The sequence below is a fragment of the Toxotes jaculatrix genome, chromosome 11, assembly GCF_017976425.1.
Source record: "Toxotes jaculatrix isolate fToxJac2 chromosome 11, fToxJac2.pri, whole genome shotgun sequence".
In the NCBI taxonomy this organism is placed as follows: Eukaryota; Metazoa; Chordata; class Actinopteri; family Toxotidae; genus Toxotes; species Toxotes jaculatrix.
The window spans coordinates 24,625,354-24,645,005 of record NC_054404.1 but is presented as its reverse complement, the minus strand read 5'-3'; the positions used below and the strand labels follow the sequence as shown (position 1 = coordinate 24,645,005).

Sequence of the window (19,652 nt, the reverse complement as noted above, 5' to 3'; positions counted from 1 at the left end):
TTACTGTGGGATTATGCAACCTACTACAACTGTATGGTGTCAAGAGGCTTGACCCTGGACACTTACTCACTCCTCCACATGCGTAAACATCACGGTTTGGTGATGGAACCTTGGATTATACTGATCATTGTATTGTTGTAAAGGAACATTCCTGAAATCTAAAAGACCAAAGCTGCTGTGTGACCAAGCTTAGAGCACACAGGGTGATCAAACAGTACACTACAAAGTCATATTGAACAGAGTGAAAGCATTAAAGTTAGGCCATTTCATCAGCATTTGATGTGGCAACATAATGAAAGACAGAATTACAACATGAAACAGAGGCTGAAAATCGTTGGCCAGGTTCAGCGGTTGTTTCTCATCATTTGTTCAGGATCAGATATATAAAGCTCTGCTCTGCCTCCACACACAGCTTTGTTAAAGGAGACACTTACCTCACTGCGATCCACGCAAACATCACTCCCAGGTGGCCCCCGCCATAAATCCTGATTTTCTATTATCAGTCTCCGCGGTAACTTCCACACGCACTCCATCCTCTCTCTGTCTCTCTCTCTCACACACACACACACACACACACAAACACAAAAAGTCTATAAATAGATTCTGCGTTTACTGGAAACTAAGAATGGTGAGCGGGGCAGCTCTGAAAATGTCACTGAGTAGTCTTGTTACAGCCAGAGAAAGAGGGGAAGGGCAGACAGAGCCAGAAACCCAGAATGACTCTAATCACTTGATCCTCAGGGACGAGGAACATGTTGCTGCAACTGATTCAGCTCTTGGTTTGTCTCATCAGAGTCTGTACACTTTCAGTTTATTCTAAGACATCATAACACTGAGTATAGCTTGTGAGCTTGGATCGCTTGATCTCAACAGATGGAGTCTAAACCAACATGGATGGGAAAACCTTAAAATTGAAATTTTTGGGAGACCTGGGAAGCTTCCCTTTTGCTGAAGGAGAACATGTGATGGATAAAACAACTTACTATGGTTCAGGGGCCACCTGAGCCATCTCTTAGTTATGCTACTATAAAGGCATAGACTGCCAGGGGATTTCCCATGATGCACCAAGCTCCTCTCTTCACCCTTCCTCATCTTTTCTTTCATGGTTCTGTTCTTTCTCATCCTTCTCTTCATTGCTCCAGTTGCTCTCTGCAGGTCCATCAGCTTCCAGAGCTTTAGAGTCTGGGTTTGCTGCTGGTCTCATTAATTATTATTATTAGTCCTATTACTACTTACCATTATTAGTTCTTCCTTTGTTATTGTTTTGTTATTAGTCCTGTTACTAATTCTACTATATTATGTGGAACCTGCAGCAACCAATGCCTGGACACTGACAGGAGGTTCAGCGAGCAGACGGTGATATTGCTGGGTGCCTTATTGCTGTGTCTTCAGATAAACTCCATAAAGTTTTCAGATCAAACTCTAACAGTGTACATGCTGTCAGTGAAATATAATATTAGCTTAGCACCGCAGCCGATGCTTTATCGCCACACTCTGGTCGGCAGGTGGCACTGAGCCGTCCTGCTGGAAGACGCAGACACATTTAGACTTATATACTTCTATTTGCCCTTTTTACAGCTGTAACTTCACTTGTAAACTTGGCACAACTAGCTGTCCTCTTATTACTTTTAATCTTGCTGTCTTCATGAAACCTGCATTGTCCCAGTTCTCTTTCCTCCCCTTCTACCCCCCTCCCCTCCTTCTCTCTCTGTCTCTTTCTCTCTCTCAACCCAACCAATCGAGGCAGACCACCGTCCACCATGAGCCAGGGTGTGTCCAAGGGTTCTACCTGTTAAACTGAGTTTTTCTTTGTCACCGTCACCCAAGTGCTGCTGTCAGGGGAAATGCTGGGTCTCTGTATATATCAAACAGTTCAAAATGACAAACCAGCCAATGTTAAATGGGGTTTAATGTACATTGTGATATGAATTCATAGAAAAAAAGTTATTTATTCATGTACAAATTACAAATACATAAGCTGTTTTCTCCACTCTGTTTCAATGTACACAAGTTTCTTCTCTCCCATCATTGTCCCATAGCAGCTTTGCCACCTGGCAAGACTTTAGCAGTGAAACGTATATTTAAGAGAAGTCTGAAAAACAAAACAAAAATTCATTTCAGTCATCTCGACACACAGACACGGAGGGGAGGGAATACCAGGTAACAAAGAAAGTCCTTTTAGCTCTTTGTAAGAAATAAGACAATTATGCGTCTTACGTCCAAAGGCAACAAGTAGATTTCTGATTGCATTTTAGCGTTTTTACAAAACAACGACAAAATCCCGCAGAAAGTAGAGTAGTGACGGGCTTTCTTTACGGCAGACAGAGGGATGGCGAAGGAGGAAGAGAAGGAGCAAACAGCTGGCCTCTCCGCACAGTTAAATATCTCCAATCCGTCTGACTGGGTACAAAAATACAACTGGATCCCCCAGCATGAAGTCCATAGGGTTTGTCAGCTTGTTTAAATGAGCAAAAAAAACGGCCTTGTACAACATCACACAACCACACTTAAAAACAAAACAAGACACAAAACTTAGAAAAGCAACAGACAACAAAACATACATTTCATACACTTCTGTTTCTATCCCCAAATAGTAGGTTAAGTTGAATCTTCATGTCAAGTAAATCGCTGTTTGTTTCATTTAGTGTGTATCTTATACAGTGCAGAATATATGGGCTTTGATTAAGTAAGTGTGTGTGTGTGTGTGTGTGTGTGTGTGTGGATTGTATTTCTATACTTTTAAGGACCAAATGGCCTCTTAGAGATAAAAAAAAAAATAAAAAGAGTAATGCTTTGAAGACGTACTGGGTGACATATTTCAGGTTGTCATTTAAAACAGAGAAATAAAATATGGATTTCATTTAGTCGCCTTCATCTAAGCACTTTATATGAATAATTACAGTCAGAGTTTTTAATTCATATTCCACGATTAAACAACATAGGGAGTCTATAAAAGTTTATTAGCTCCAGTGATGGTTGGTCAGTCCACCACTTTGGTCCATCTTTCTTTGGGTTCGGACAAAAATTTGGACTCAAATTTGGACCACGGTTCAGAACTTCATGTTCCTGTCAGGATGAACTGGAAAAACTTTTCCTCTGGGGCAATCACCAGTTACCAAAATTCTAATTTGTCCAATACTTTATAGTTTATAACACGCAAAACAAACAAACATTCAGTGACTTGCTAAATGGTGAACATTATACCAGCTAAACATCAGCATGAAGCTGTACACTCATTGGCTGTGTCCAAAATCCCTCCCTAGCCATTACCATCTGAAGTGATCCTCCATGTGAGCTTTGTGCTCTACATACAGTAATATCTGCCAAAACTGGAATGAAATATGTTGTTCATGACATGTACACTACTAAATGATTCCTATAGACAGATGAAGAGAGCAGGAAATGGTGCCACATTTCAGTCTGGCTGCAAATTTTACCCCAGTGGCCACTCACAGTACTGCAATAAAAAAAAAAAAAAAAAAAAATCTAATATGGCCCAAAAAGGATTTTAATCCACAGAGCACCATTATACAGCTACTGACAGGACACCGCAAACACGGTTTGTGTATTATGAATTTATAATCAAAATTTAAAAAAAAAATCCATGAATGTGGAGTGGCCTCACAATGTAGAAGTGACCTGCGGTGAGTGGTGAAATGACACTGCGCTTTTCTCAGATTTCATTCCCACAATGCGAGTAGTTGTATTTTATAGAGATTCACAGTTTTTCTAAACTCCCAATGTACTGATCACTACAGGTAAGCCAGACAGTTTGATATATATATATATATAGAATACTGCACTAAGTGAGCCAGGGAATGATTTCAAACACAGCAGACATGTTTGACTTGCCACGGCAGTGAAGGCACAATAACAGAAACCAGGTGATGTGTCAGGGTGGGTTAAGGTGCGACGAGGTTCAAACGACACTGAACACAGCCCTGATGGTTTCTTGGTAGACTCACTAACATTCAGTAATAGCTACTGGCCCCATTCTGATTCATCAATGCAGGAACAACAACTCCCAGGACTGGAGCAACAGACTGGTAACAGGTCTTAAAAAACATACAAACTGGGTCTGTTCTTTGGTATGTTCAAAACCAAAGTGCTCAATATGTTCGATACACTCGTTGACGGGTGGGATCTCAGTGTGTCCTCACTCTTGGGCGTATTCACATCCGAGCCTCTTGATAAAACTAGCTTTCTACACAGCCCACGTAACAGCTTGTGTTTCACTTGCATTAAATGCCTTTCAACACAACCCTAAGCACCAGAACATGGACTTTTGCACTCAATACTGTTGGATGTTTACACTGCTGCTGATCTGCTAACGTGCTGCTCGCACCCTGGTGTCCTGCGTAGACCCCGATGTTCTACACACACATTTCTGCATTTTATTAACCACAAATAAACAATTAAGGTTCTTTTTTTTCCTGTCAATCACAGCCCAATCAAACTGAAGGAATGGTTCAACATTTTGGGAAAATACACTGATTCACTTTATTTCTAAAAGCAGACTGATACCACTCTCATGTCTCTTTAAATACAGAGCCGGAGCCGAGATGCGGTTAGCCTAGCTTAGCATCAAGACTGGCCCAGTTGTTCCCCACCCCCCACCCCCCCAGCTTCCAGTCCTCGCACCGAGCTAGGCTAATCAGCTCCTGTCTCCAGATCCCTACACAGAAAACAAACATGATATCTTGTCATCTAGGTAAACAGTGGTACCGCGATAACAAAGCTAAACACAGAAAACGAAGAAAGTTACAGTGTTTACAGTGTGGTTCGGTGAAAAGTCATTTAAAAAAAAAAATACTTTTAGGCTTTTTACAAAACCTAAAAACAGAATTACCTTATAATATTTCGGATGGGTTTATTTTAAAACGTCCACATTGGAAAACACAAATATAATACAACAGAAATACAGTAAAAAAAAAAAAAAAAAAAAAAAAAAATCCATAGTGATGTAGAGCAGAAGGGGAATGCAGGGGTGACACTCATAAACGGCAAATCTGGGTTTTAAATTATGGATTGAGGTTATAATCAGGATTAGGTTCATTCATAGACAAAGTCTAGGTTTTGGTGGTTTGATTTCTATTTTGAACTGTTGAAAGTATCCTCCCTAATCCCCCCCCCCCAAAATCTGAAACGTTCCTCCAGGTCACTGCTGTGCAGTCTGTGGACACTAACCAACGCAGGGAGTTTAAACTTTAAAGTTTGGTGTTGAGGATTTGGCAGTGACTGAGCAGAGTCAGCGGACGTCCTCACAAGTATAGTAATACAAGCTTGTGCGTGTGGTTTTGTGTCTCGTCCCACCCCTCCCTCCCCTCCCACCGGTGTCTGTCCATGCTCACTGTGTGTGTCTGGATGATTGTCGTGTTGCGACCTCCACACAGTAGTTGGGTTTGTCGGAGGCAGTGAAGCCTGGCAGACATACACACTGATAGGAGCCCACTGTGTTGATACACTGTGCGTTTTTACACAGCGACATCCGATTGTTCAGCTCCGAACACTCGTTCACATCTGCGGAGGACGGAAAGACATTACACACAAAAACAACGACAGAGACGGAGTCACACAAGTTGTGTCTGTCTTTCTTTGGTCTAGTTTGCTCTCTCTTACCCACGCAGGCCATGTGGGACAGGTCTAAGGTGTATCCATCAAAGCAGTCGCAGGTGTAACCCTCCTGAACCCGGACGCAGCGACCGTTCTCGCAGCCGTTCAGTATCCCACATTCCTCTGCTCGCAAACCCTCAAACGCCCTGTATGGATCTGCAGCAAAAAACACACAAGAGCATGATTTAAGTAAGTAAGAAGTAATTTTTTTTTTAACATTCATGGGATATTTATAGCTTCCTCTATCCATTCATATTTAATAGCAGAGGGTGGAAAGTATTAAAAGGCCAAAGGAGAAGCTGCCGATTTTTCTCAGCACAGTCGACACGGAGAGAGAAAGATCAGCAAAGAACAGGGTTCAACTTAAAGACTTTAACCTTCAGGAAAAGCACGAGTGATAACCGATTGCTTTAGGTAGAAGTTAATGTTTCTACCATCCATGAATCCAAACCGCATTCTGGGCTGCACTGATCAATCAGATGCTTTACATGAGCCATTTACAGTCTTTAGCTGTTTGGAAGTGAAGACTCGCAGACATTTGGACCATCCTCCCTTTTAAAGGTTCTCATTTTAGCATGTTGTTAGTTTGTTAAGTCACAAGATGGCAGCAAAGTGCAGCGCAGTAAGAAAGGTTTGCCCTCAGGGAAAGCTGAACCTCTTTATTTCTGCCATAATACTGAATAATGAAGGTTATTTTAACTGTTCAAAAAAGGACTTGATTCAACTTTCTGATCATTTTTGAGGCTGCACTTTGTTCTGCTGTTAAACTGCACTATGTCATACTGAGAGGTGTTTGGAGTATTTTGTCCATCCCAGTTAACAGTTTTCAACAGAGGAGCTTCATAATAAACAAAAGAATAATAATAATAATAATAATAAAAATAAAAATCTGCAACAGTTTTACTGTAGCATCTGTAAAAATGATGTATTTTAACATAGTGTTTTGTGTCTTTGCCTTTGTGAGCGCTGACCACATTCGCACACATGAACCGACTGTGCTTCTTCTCTTTCTCTTTTTAATGACTTTTTCTTTTTCACCAGCCAAGAAGATTAGGAGCCAACGTCCTTGAGGCCACTGTTCAGAGAGAACTTTTCTTTATAAGCCTTAATCTTGGCCACATTATTTACAAGACCTATGTTCTTTCTAAAAATCAAAAGTTTCTGAAGTCTAGTTGTAAAGAACAACCCCGCGTTCTGCTGCTGTTCCTCTGTTCATATACAGGAAGCAGAAAATAGAAATACTTACACTCCTCGTTTTCATAAGAGGGCATGACAGCATCGTGCTCAGGTGACGGTGAATAGTCAGGGCTCACTTCATATTCATGGATGGGGCCAGCAGCAAGGGCGTCGCGACCGTACGGCCTCTGGCCCCCACCCACGGGAAGGTTACACATGTTGGCATAATCATCTGAGAGAGAGAGAGAGAGAGAGAGAGAGAGAGAGAGAAAGAGAGAGAGACGGAGAGAGAGTGTACAGGAGGAGAGAAAAGACACAAATCATACATATTTGTGTTTGTACACTGCTCAAAAAAATGAAAGGAACACTTTGAAAACACATCAGATCTCAATGGGAAAAAAAAAAAAATCATGCCAGATATCTGTACTGATACAGAATGGGTAATGTGTTAGGAAGGAAAGGATACCACATCGTTGATGGAAATGAAAATGATCAACCTACAGAGGGCTGAACACCCCGAAGACACCCCGAAAATCAAAGTGAAAAAATGATGTGGCAGCAGGCTGGTCCATTCAAAAATGGTGCTCAGCAGTTTGTATGGTCCCCACGTGTTCGTATGCACGCCTGAAAACGTCGGAGCACGCTCCTAATGAGAATGATGGATGGTGTCCTGGTGTCCTTCCTCCCAGATCTGGACCAGAACATCACTGAGCTCCTGGACAGTCTGAGGAGCAACCTGGAGGCACCAGATGGACCGAAACATGATGTCCCAGAGGTCTTCTATTGAATTTAGGTTAGGTGAGCATGGGGACCAGTCAATGGTATCAGTTCCTTCATCCTCCAGGAGCAGGCCGGGCATTGTCGTGCACCAGGAGGAACCCAGGACCCACTGCACCAGCACAGGGTCTGACAATGGGTCCAAAGGATTTCATCCCGATACCTAATGGCAGTCAGGGTGCTGGTGTCTAGCCTGTAGAGGTCTGTGCGTCCCTCCATGGACATGCCTCCCCAGGCCATCACTGCCCAACCACCAAACCTCTCATAATGAACAATAGTTACAGGCCTGTGAAAAGCACAGGGCACCAGTGGCTGGACCTAGACTGAGCTCTCCTAGAGTAACTATGCTCTTGAGACTGTACTGGGAGACACAGCAAACATCCTGGAGGAGTTGGACTGCCTGTGCAACCTCTGTGTAGGGTGTGTGTGTGTGTGTGTGTGTGTGTGTGTGTAATGCAGTTTGTACTTGTGTTTCTGTGTGGACACAGGGCGCAGTCCATGCCCCAGGCCTCTCCATACAGACAACAGCACTCAGTGAATGTGGTCTTCCTGTCGGGACCGAGCGGCTGGGAGCACGTCATGGTTTCTGTCACCGTCTGCCAGCAGATGCCCTGGTAGTCTGTCTGCGTCATCTCATGTTGCTCTGTAAACACACACACACACACACAGCGTTACGACACAAAAAACACACACTGTGCTTTATAAGTCCATCCAGACAACAGAATAACATTGGAAATTAAATTTAGCTTGGTCTGATAATAATAATACAGCAAATTATATTCCACCTCCATCAACCCAGTCAAGTTGCACTTTGCATGTGTGTCTGTCCTGTTATGTGTTATTTTCAGCTTCTCACAACAGTTGTTCCATGAAATCCTCCTTTAACTGAAGTAAAAATGAGTCTTCACATCAGTCCTCACCTTTTTTTTTTGTGCACGAGTCTCGATTTTAACAAGTCTTGGATACTTTACAGTAGTAATTTGACTAATAGTGAATTTAGTAATGGTATTGTTTACAGTTCTTAATAAATCTGCTGAAAAAGTTGATGTTTTAAAAACTGTTTATTATCCATCTCCCCATGTAAGTTATGTTCATTTCATCCTGAAGAAATTAAGCTGCTCCCAGCAAGGACCGACAATGAACTGGTTTGAGGAGCAGCGGTTAAAGTCAGGTGGAAGGTCACAAACAAACCTCTTTAAACATCAATGATTTGCAAGTCAAATGTTTTCTAAGACCTTAATTGATTTGATTTTTTTTTTCATCTTGGGCTTATAACAGTGGTCCTGAGCAGGACTGTCTTCTGTGGAATGAAGGAATGAAGATGCAGCTGTTACTGTTGGGGTCCTTTGTCATGGGATGTGCACAGACACACATGTATGAGCCATCGATGTTCACACACTGTCCACCAGCACACACCGACTCATCCATACACTCGTTGATGTCTAGACATTTCATGGAGAACCAACAAAACTTACTCAGAGGACTTCCTTCATACCAGCTGCATGTCCTCATTTTCTATCACGTACAAGTTCACACACACACACACACATACACACACATGCATGTGCACACACTGTCTTGCTGCAGTGTATTATCACCCTGACCTCTGCACTCTAGTTTGGCTGGGTCGTAGTCCTGTCCGGTCTTGCAGTAACACTCGTAGCTGCCCAAAGTATCCAGACAGAAGCCTCCTTTACACACCTCCTTGCCGAACAGCGTACATTCATCTGCATCTGCAGACAAGCAGAGAGAGAGAGAGAGAGGGCAGCACATGTTACACGTTGACAGAGACAGAGGTTTACTGTTGACTTTAAAATGGAGAAACGTGTTACAGAGGAGGGCCAGTGGAGGAATACGAAGAAATAAGGACACATTTAACAACAGAACTCAAGATTTGGGACAGTCTATGGACAGATCGTGAGGTAGGGGTAGCCTGGTCTTACCTTTGTAGGTGGCAGCAGTGGGTACTCCATACAGCAAGTCTCCAGTGGGAATAAAACCTCTCCCAGATGGACACATCAGGTTAAACTGGTCTGAGAGGGGGCCAGAATCAGATTTCATCAAACATCTCTACACATACTATGAGAGTCGTGGTGTATACAGTAGATAATTCTACCCAATCATCTGAACACTTCATTAAATGAACTACACACACGATGATGCTGGTGGTGTAAATGACGCTGCTGGGATTTGAAAATGTTCTGAGAGCTTTTCCTCTAACTCACCCGTGCCATTGACAGGACAGGGATGAACCTCACAGTTGTCCCCCCAGCCGGCTCCCAGCGTGCAGCAGCACTCCTGCAGGGTGACGTGGCTGGTCAGCACGCTCTCACACAGGTTCTCATCATTGAGATGATAGTAGCACTCCTTCCGCTCCACCGACGACGCTGTTTAAAAAGACCAACGCGGACCGGAAAATATGTGACCTTTCATTTGACAGTAAATTTGCCATTTGAAAAGTAAAACGGATTAATTGCAAAACCCACTTTGTTGAATACGGATGTAATTAAAGCTGCTTTTCATAGAAGTCTGATAACTACAGCTCAAAAGTCTCTTACATGTCATTGTAAGCATTGGTGAACATCACAGAAACCACTGATCAGTACTCAGCCAACAATATCAATAGGTAAGATAAGAAAAAATTGTAATTATAATGCATTAATGTAGTATAAAATCTGAATGGGGGTCACCTGTGGGAACAGGCTCACACTTGGCGATCATGGGATTATAGTCTTGGCCGCTGGGACAGAGACAGAGGAAGGAACCATCTACGTTCTGACACTGAGCTTCTCCACACACGGTGCTCAGCAGCTCGCATTCATTCACATCTGTGGAGAGGGAACAGAACAATTACTGGTAGTTTCTTGGAAGTGATGTCTTCGGTATTGTCTGTGCACGCGGATAGCCTGTGACAGCATCTGCAGCCCAGTACACCACGCCTGCAGTGATAGGCACATGTGGGAAGGAAAATACGCCTGAAACATAAGTAAATGCTTTGGGTGGTGATTACGTATGAGAAGCTCAAGTGAAACACAAACCCCGACATGGCCAGAGTAGCCATTAGATAGACAACTAAAAAAAAAAATCTGTTATGCTGATCTATAAATGAATGGGGGATCATCTTGCCCCAAATTTGAAACAGGATAAGTGTTTTTAAAATTGACGGCTTTGAAAAATCTTTTCTCTGAGTCTTGAGATCTACAACAAGACGCCCATCTTCATACATGTGCCAGATTACTGATATATGTACAAGTAAGTGCATGAAATATTAACGATCAATCAAGATAACTTCACTGTGCCCGCCTGTCTTTATGTCTCTGCATTTATCAACAAATTCTGTCACTGGGAAGGAGATAGGAGGTCTGGCCAATGGGGATTGTGGCCTGATGTCTTGAGCTAAACTTTAGCGAACCATCCATGTAACAGGAAGTAGAATTACCATTGTATGGAAAATGATAACTGAGCAGAGAATGAAAGTAAGAAAGCCATCAAACTGGCAACGCTGGACACAACCGCCATGTGGAAATGAAGAGGAAGAAGACAAGAGATGGACGAGAAGATAGAATCTCAGAATCTCAGTGAAGTAGAAACCAGAGAGAGGACGGCAGAAGAAGCTGGCTGAGGGAGAGGAGAGGGCAGAGGAGGAGAGTGAACAAACATTCGGAGTGGTTAGTGGTACACCACCACTGTCGGTTTTCAAGGATTGTGTGTGTGTGTGTGTGTGTGTTTGAGTTGCGTGTGAAGTGAGTCCATCTGCGCTTAGACACAGTGCACTGATGGTTTGGCAGCGACGTGGAGGCAGCTGGCTGGATTGAGCTTGGGTGGGACCCAGCAGCACTGCCAGAGACAGATGGTAAGTGTGTGAGTGTGTGTAATGCTGTACTGAGGTATGTGGAATGAGGGTATTCTGGTAGTCCTGGTACTTTACGACCCTCTGCGTGCGTTTTGGTGGGGCTGGCCACAGGGAGAGTGTGTGTGTGTCAGGGAAGGGGGGGGGGGGGGGGGGGGGGTGAGTCTGTTCCAACGGTCCTTCCTGCTGGAGGAAACTGGAGTAGATGGGAGCCAGTTAGACCAGGGAAACCACCAGCACCCATCAGCTCAGACTTTGTCCAAGCCAAGCTACAGGAAAACCACTGATTTTCAACATTAATTCCATGTATTCCTGATTGGGATGGCGTGTCCGCAATACTTGGCAATGTTTCTTTAAAAGATGATCTGAGAGAGATCTCCAGTAGTGGTTGGGTTTTCACTTACTTCACCTGAACAGAAAACCAGATCTTTATTTAAGCCGTATATCGTAGTTCAGATTGTCTGAAGACATTTTGGTGTGCCCTACACACTTCGCTGAAACGGTTTCAGACATTTGGTGTTTGGTAAATCCTTCCAAGGCAATATTATTAGCTGATGTTGATGTTGCCTTTAAAGTGATGGGTCATGGTCCCAGGTGTTCCCTAAAGTCAGGAATATGTTGCTTCATCAAGGAAACGGTTTGCGGTAGACTCCCCAACACCTACCAACGCAGCCTTGGCCATCTGGGGACTCCTGGTAGCCCTGGTCACAGAAGCATCGGAAGGAACCCAGTCTGTTCTCACAGAAGCCTTGAGGGCCACACAGTGTCTCATTGAGGCCGCACTCATCGATATCTGGATAACGAAACAAATCCCAGAAGTGTCAGAAATTTTTTTCCTTCATTGGCCTTTTTCCATCCTTCCATCTCTAACACTCATTACCAGCCTCTGTGTTATCTGTCTCTAACATTTACTGTTGAAGATTTCAGTTTAAAATGCACTCAGCAATGCACACAAGTTCCTGTGGTGCTTTCCTTTGTTTCCTTCCAAACAGATGAATGAAATGACATGAAAAGTGAAAACTGAATGCAGTTTATATCTTAAATGTGACTTGTGGCAAAAGTTCAATATGGAAGATCTGGTTCCTCACAAGCTGCTTTGGCTGAATGTCTGTGATTCCCAGGTGCCTGGATTCCTGACTGACTGAGATGAGAACCCTGCTTTCTATGTCTAAATCCTAGTTTCTTCATCAACGTGTCCTTCGTCCTCTCTCCAACGGCCGGGCCTCTGTTCATCTTCAGCGTGTTTTCTATTTTCAGCCTGACTCTGAAATCATCCTCTCTGCTCAAATCCCTTATGTCCTAAGAACTGTGAAGAACTCTACATATACAGCAGCTGGTGCCGGTTGCTCATTCACAGCTCTTCTGTCTAATCAGCTTTAATGTCCTCCTCTCCTGTTCAGCTACTCTTGCATGCACCATATCTTATCACCTATGGCTATAAATGAATAAATAAATCTCGTGCCTCCGGCCTCCTGTATCCTTCACACACTATAATTAAACTGCTCCACGTGTGAATTCTCAATAATGAGTCTAATCACCAAAATTTCCTCTGCTGCTACCTCAGTAAATTCCTTTTTTTCGAACCAATCTCTCCTTATTGAACTGGTGTCACAAAAGCAGACACACAGATACACTAGAGTCTGAGCCTCCTGCATGAATCATGAGGCAGAGAACAACAAATAATATCCCTCGTCGTCCAGGCTTGTCTAGACAGTCAGCTCAAAGGCTTCTGTCTGTTACTTTCCACTCTGTTTTTTTTCTCTAAGTCTATTTTTAATCTGATTCTCATTCAACTCGTGTTATTTCCAATATGTTATGCGTACCTATCTATTTATGCTTGTGTGTGTATGCATTTACTGTATCTGTCACTGTGAAACACTTTGGTGCAAACCTGTAGGAGACTAGCCATGCTAAGTGCAATTCCTAAAACTTGGGCTGGGACTTAAATATTTGGGCAAAGAATGAAAAAAGAGAGATGAAAGAAGAAGAAACTCTTGCTCCATCCTCACCTTCACACAGCTGACTGATCACGGACTAAAGTGACTCAAGTGCTGATGTTTAGCAGCAATGCTTTTCACCATGATTACTTTAGCAACTTAGCATGTGTCCGTTAGCACTACAGGATGAGGCATTGTTCCTAACTATCTTCCCATTGAAGGAAGAATCCAAACGGTTTGTGAGCGAGTGCTGTGCGTTTCCATGCTGGTGCATCCTTACCGTCACAGGAGGGTGTGTCGATGTTGGCAGTGAACCCGCTCTCACAAACACACATGTAGGATCCCTCTGTGTTGAGACACTCGCCGTTGGGGGAACAGAGCTCCGGGTCCTCCACACACTCATCAACATCTGGGATAACACGGACAGACGCCACTGAGATTGAGACATTGACACTCTAACTGTAAATCCTGCTTCAGAAGCACATCTGGTGCTTACCTCTGCAGCTGGTGCCGTTGATCTGCTGGTATCCCCGAGGGCAGGTACAGGTGTAGGAGCCCATGTTGTTAACACACTCCCCTACAGCCTCACAGGGCCTCGCTTCCTCAACACACTCATCCACATCTGGAACATACACACATCATCCCTATGAGAAGAGCTTTTATTACGTTCACAAACGAAATCTGGACAAACCTGGTCTTGGGTAGAAGTGGGTGGTTCATATATTCATATTTCAGTCTCAACATTTAGAGAATGCCGAGAGTGTGCAAAGTAATAAAAATAAAGGAAAACCGTTGAATGAGAAGGTGTGTCCAAACTTCTGACTGGTACTGTACGTTCAGTACCAGTCAGTGCATTGGGATCCATGTTTCCTGTTTGCACACAGGACAAACAGTACTCTGAATCATACCGTCACACTGGTCTCCAGCCGCTGACACTCTAAAGCCAGGCCCACACTGACAGATGAAGGAGCCTTCCGTGTTCAGGCAGTGACCTCTGGTACAGACCTGCTGGTCCTGGCACTCATCCACATCTGAAACAACACAAACAACGGAACAATTACAGCAAACAAAAAGAAGCAAACGGTTTTCTCACATTTCTCTCAGGAGCGTTTAGTAAATTCTCTTAGGAAATGAATATTTAACTGTGACTAATGATGGACAAGCTGCTCGTATAACACTGAACAGCTGACAGGCTGTGGACGAAACCCAGGGAGCTATGCATGAACAAAATCAGTCCTTGAGGTAAAATAAATAAACAGTGGTAAAGCCATAACGTCACTCATATTCCCAGTGTGCAGACCTACTGTGACGCATGATTATGATGTAACATCTTCTTTTAATGGGACTCAATATTTGCAGTTATTGTGCAAGTTATATTGATAAGGCAAAAAAAAAAAAAAAAAAAAAAATCCTGACAACGATGACAACAGTTACGAAGAAGTATCACGTCTTTACTGAGATTTTCCTGCTCGCTTACCTGATAGAACTGATGGCCTGAGCCATGATGATATAAATACAGCTGAAAAATTCTCTATTAATAAAATGGAAAACCCTGTTACATGAGACAGAAAATAGGTCTTGGCACTGTCATTGGTGCATTCCCACTGAACTCTGTTCATCAGTCTGAATGCATTTCCTGTGTTGGGCAAAGGTCTAGATTAAGATTTGTCTGTATTTACATCACCACACACTGCAAAAAGAATGAAACAAAATTATTTTAGAATGGGTGAAAAAATATGGTCAATGTGTCAATGAACTTATTCCTGGGGCTGCTTGGAGCAACTTTAGTTTTAGAGCTACTTTACACACACACACACACACACACACACGTGGGCACAGTGACCTACCTACACACTGGCCTCCCTGTGCCAAGAAGCCATCAGGACAGGAGCCGCAGCTGTAAGTTCCCGGCACGTTGAAGCAGATGCCAGAAGGACACACTGTCCTGTTTACACATTCATCGATGTCTGAGAACATATCAGAAAACTGTTAAACAGCATTAATGTTATACACGGCCAGGTATTTATGATACCCTGCAACATATCACAGATTCCCAAAAGCTCCTTAAATTCCTCTGAGACCAAATGTTGTTTGTGGTCATACAGATCATTTTGAGAACTGCGATTTGACTGGAAACTGCTGCTGGAAATGAGTTTGATAAAGGTGTTGACCCTGAACCAAATCATCATTCACATGAACTAGAGAACCTGAAGCTTCGACTGAATGGTAGCTTTCAAATTTTAAAAAAACTGAAGCACGCACCAGTGCAGACAGGTTCAACAGTTAAATATGTATGGTTGAAAAGTGTGGTTGGTTGACCCGCACCACAGCGTAATAACTTTTTTTTTTTTTTTTTTTTAGAATCCCAAAGTATGTCTACAATTCCTCCTCCTGAGCCTGTTTTTCTATTAAGCTTATTAATAGATACATTGGCTGCATATCCACATGCATGTTAACGTCTCAGAGAAGCCACGATCTGATCCCTCATCACCCACAGCGGAGGGGAGGAGATCTGGGTGGGAGGAATTGCGTTAAAATGGTAGGAAACCACGTAATGACAGAGTGCCTCGTATTTATATCCCAATAAAGAGGGATGAAGCAGGGAGGAGGGTGGTGCAGACGCTGGTAACTCTGTGGTTCCTGTGGTGTCGTCCCAAAATTCCACAGATTTATAATTCTAATAACGTATCAGCGTGCAGAGCTCACATTTGTCCATGCGTTTGACTCTTCTGTGCTGAACACAGACAGTGTCAGTCTTTTGACATGAAATGTACCTGTGTGTGCTGATACACGTTTATGACCATGTCAGCCAGTGCATACATCTGGTCAGGCGAATGATTAGTATTTCAACAACTACTGGAAGTTTGGTTTGTGATCCCCAGAGGACGATCACAACCCCCCTGACCTTTCCTGTAGTGACACTATCAAGCGAAAAAATTCCAGTTGTAAGTAAGAAATCTACATCAGTTTGTGCTGCAGCTGCTCGGTGTGTGTTGCATTATGTTGCACAGTGCTTGTGTATAAGCCTGTACGTGTGAAAAGATGTCTGCAGAGTTTTTTCAAAGAAACATTTACCAACACAGCTGGTTCCTTCTTGGTCGACCTGGAATCCCCTCAGACACACACACAGGAAGCCGCCCTCTGTGTTCCTGCAGTGACCGCCGAAACACAAAGATGGGTCTTCCAGACACTCATCTATATCTGGACACACAAACCAGAGCGCACAACACGGGACAACATCAGCGTAGAACTGAACAGAAGTCAATGTAGTAACCTAATGTGTAACTGTGGCTGCTAATAAAAATAAACAAAAGGCCAAAATTAGATCATCTGCCACACAAAGAATATTGGTGGTGTTACTGAATTCAACCACCAAAAGGTAGTGCAATTATCATAGATCTATTAGAAGAAGTGGTTACTACGTTCTCTTATAATTCTATTATTAGAAACAGAATTCCAATGATAGCTGCTCTGTAAGCGCAGACAGGTTTTCCAGGCTTCCCCAAGGATAAGCATAAGCAAGTGTGTTTACATTCACCTTCCTGTTCGTTCCCTGCACCTGAATGGCATAAAATGTGGGAGTCTGTTCAACCAAAGCATCAAAGCAAACTCTAATATGCAAGCTGCAGAATCCTGAAAAACTTAGGGGACTGGATTTTAGTGTATGTGATGGGGACAAAAGTCACAGTCTTTATGATTTTTGGTACAAAATACCTTCTTTTTATTTAATATTGAGACTGCTGCTGCAGCTCAGCAAGAAACCACAGTCTAAATGCAAATGAAAGCACTGCTGGACTCCTCACCTACACAGGTGGTTTGGGCATCATCCAGGTGGTATCCCTCATCGCAGTGGCAGGTGTAGCCCTCAGCTGTGTTATAACAAATCCCCTGGCCGCAAATATAAGGGTTGATCTGGCACTCATCCACTTCTGATATAGACGAGAGAGATGGGAGAGGATAAATGCAGCAGCAGTTTTAGAACTAATCACGGGTCTCACTAAATATTATTAAGAACCAGAAGCAAGAATTACATACCCTTAATGTACCACAAGTTAAATGCTTAACTAGTAAAAGTATCACAGGTTCATATCATGACTGCAGGGAGGTAGAATGCAAAGTACCGTAAATTCCGGACTATTGAGCACACCTGAGTATAAGCCGCACCCACTAAATTTTAAAAGAAAAAAATAAATTGTACATATATAAGCCACACTTGAGTATAAGCCGCAGGTGTCTATGTTGTAACATGAGATATTGACACAGAAAGCTGGTACACCGAAAGATGTTTATAACTTTTAATTAAATAAATGCTTTTTCCGTAAAACGGCTGGTTAAAAAAATAATAAATAATTAACACCAGAAAAGTCAGACAAGTCATTGATGCTATCTTCCTCTCACTCCTGCGCAATAAAACCACTTTTTCAGTGTTGGAATTGGAAAAAGTATGTAAACGCATAACAGCTAACTAGAGTCAGGAGCATGGGAGTCCAATCAATGAAACATGATTGGAGGTGTGTGCCAGAGGTGCCATCAGTAATAAAAACTGCTCGAACATTTACTTTGCTCCTCACAAGACACATACCTCAAATTACAAGACGCAATGCTAACAGTAGCTACAACTGAGCTTACTAAAAGACCTAATGTCAACTGGCTCAGAATAACCTTCTACTTACGTAAACTTAGTTAACTAATTAAAGGATACATATTTCTCAATGTATCTTATTTGCATATGTAAACAGAATAAAATAAAATCTTCATGAACAAAGTATTGGCAGTTTTGTTTGCCCCACTAAAAGTCTAATTTTAGCATCCCAACCAAGGACAAAGAAGAAAAGAAGATAACAAAAATTTAAAGGAAAATAAAGAATGTTTTTTTTACCAGTTGACTGGGTGGGAGCAATGTCCTGGCCTGCATTAGAGGGGAGGATCTCCACTGGTGCAGGTGGAGAGGTCCTCTCAACAACTTCTACCAAAGCAAAAAAGAAAAAAAAAAAAACACATTAATTCCATTAAATTCATATTCTTTAATTACTTCAACATATTTTCTTTATAAAACATATCACATTGATTACTAATTACATCTTAATCACTCTAGGATGTTTTAGCAGCCTACACACAGTATATTTGGCTTTAAAAAAAACATAGTATGCACAGTATTTTACTGTTATGCAGATGATACCCCGCTGTATTTACCTCAATGACACTGGAAGCTTTGCATGTTTCAAAAACTGTCTTGACATTTCATTAATAGTTTTTTTATTCACTTTCTTGCTGAGAGCCATTAAGGATGAGCAGATAAGCTGGTCGTACATAGAAGCTCCAATTTGGCGTTTGGATAGGTGTGGTCTTTTACACTGCAGTATATGTAATTATGGTCCAGTTCTGCAGGAGCTGAGTTGAGTCTCCTTCCCATTCATGTTCACTGTGGAACTCCACTGCGATGCATTTATGTTGGCACCCAGGAGCTGCATATTCATCAAAGAGATGAGAGCCTAGAGTGTTCACTAGTCAACATATCTAAATAGATGGAATCACAGCAGGTATTCTAGACAAAGACTATAATAACAAACATCTATTATAGTCATAGGCTGTAAAATAGTCTAGGGGAGACAGACAGCTCTCCACACTTTCACTCCACCAATAGTGAAGAAACACCATACACTCTGCAGCAGTGTTGCATGAAAATATGCTGACACTGACAGAGGCTAGAGAGGACCACACTTATTCAAGGCCATAACTTGCAAAGAGGGACTTTGCAATCAAACTGTTACAGAAGAATACTGTCCTGGGGACCACCCATACCAGCTAACATAGGTAATCTGAGGCTAGAGCGGGCCAGAGATCACCCACATTGGACTACAGAGGACAATGGAATGGGAATGGGAATAAAGGGACCTGATAACATCTTTGGCCCTGTACAGGAGACTGTAACAGTGATATGTTATACTGCAATGCTGGCTGCTCCCTGTACCTAAAAAGTCTTTAGTGTCTAGTCTCAATGACAAACTGCCCTGTGGCCCCATTCTGATGAAGTGCTTTGAGAAGCTTCTTCTCCGGCACAACAAAGACAATATCCCAGCCGGCCTGGACCCTCACCAGTTTGTGTTCAGAACCAATTCAGAACTCTCCACTAGTGATGGGAATTCCGACTCTTTTAAGAGAGCTCTTTCAGCTCCCAAGTGGCTCCTCAGATTTTTTTGTTGCTTAAATGAATGCATCCAAATTTTACAGCGTTTCCTAAGGTCACTCATTTTCTCACCTTTCCAGCCTGCTGTCTCTGTAGGGGTCTCTCTCTCTCT

General features: G+C 42.7%; 1 protein-coding gene across 5 annotated transcripts in view; it reads right to left on the bottom strand.

Annotated features, from left to right (window-relative positions):
• Positions 1–5,327: 5,327 nt before the first annotated feature.
• The window catches only part of ltbp1 (latent transforming growth factor beta binding protein 1), a 94,286-nt gene continuing 79,961 nt past the window's right edge, over positions 5,328–19,652 (bottom strand). For 2 of the 5 annotated variants that reach the window (XM_041049969.1, XM_041049973.1), the window contains 17 exons: positions 18,233–18,319; positions 17,157–17,282; positions 16,429–16,554; positions 15,201–15,320; positions 14,262–14,384; positions 13,850–13,975; positions 13,634–13,762; positions 12,081–12,209; positions 10,257–10,394; positions 9,792–9,953; positions 9,510–9,599; positions 9,171–9,299; positions 8,879–9,008; positions 8,033–8,220; positions 6,860–7,021; positions 5,620–5,769; positions 5,328–5,520 (listed from right to left, as the gene is read on the bottom strand). In XM_041049969.1, coding sequence (XP_040905903.1) covers positions 5,348–5,520; positions 5,620–5,769; positions 6,860–7,021; positions 8,033–8,220; positions 8,879–9,008; positions 9,171–9,299; positions 9,510–9,599; positions 9,792–9,953; positions 10,257–10,394; positions 12,081–12,209; positions 13,634–13,762; positions 13,850–13,975; positions 14,262–14,384; positions 15,201–15,320; positions 16,429–16,554; positions 17,157–17,282; positions 18,233–18,319 — 2,288 coding nt within the window. In that variant the 3' untranslated portion in view covers positions 5,328–5,347. Of the gene's footprint in view, positions 5,521–5,619; positions 5,770–6,859; positions 7,022–8,032; positions 8,221–8,878; positions 9,009–9,164; positions 9,300–9,509; positions 9,600–9,791; positions 9,954–10,256; positions 10,395–12,080; positions 12,210–13,633; positions 13,763–13,849; positions 13,976–14,261; positions 14,385–15,200; positions 15,321–16,428; positions 16,555–17,156; positions 17,283–18,232; positions 18,320–19,652 lie in introns of all 5 variants that reach the window. The other 3 variants (XM_041049970.1, XM_041049971.1, XM_041049972.1) reach the window with 2 other exon arrangements.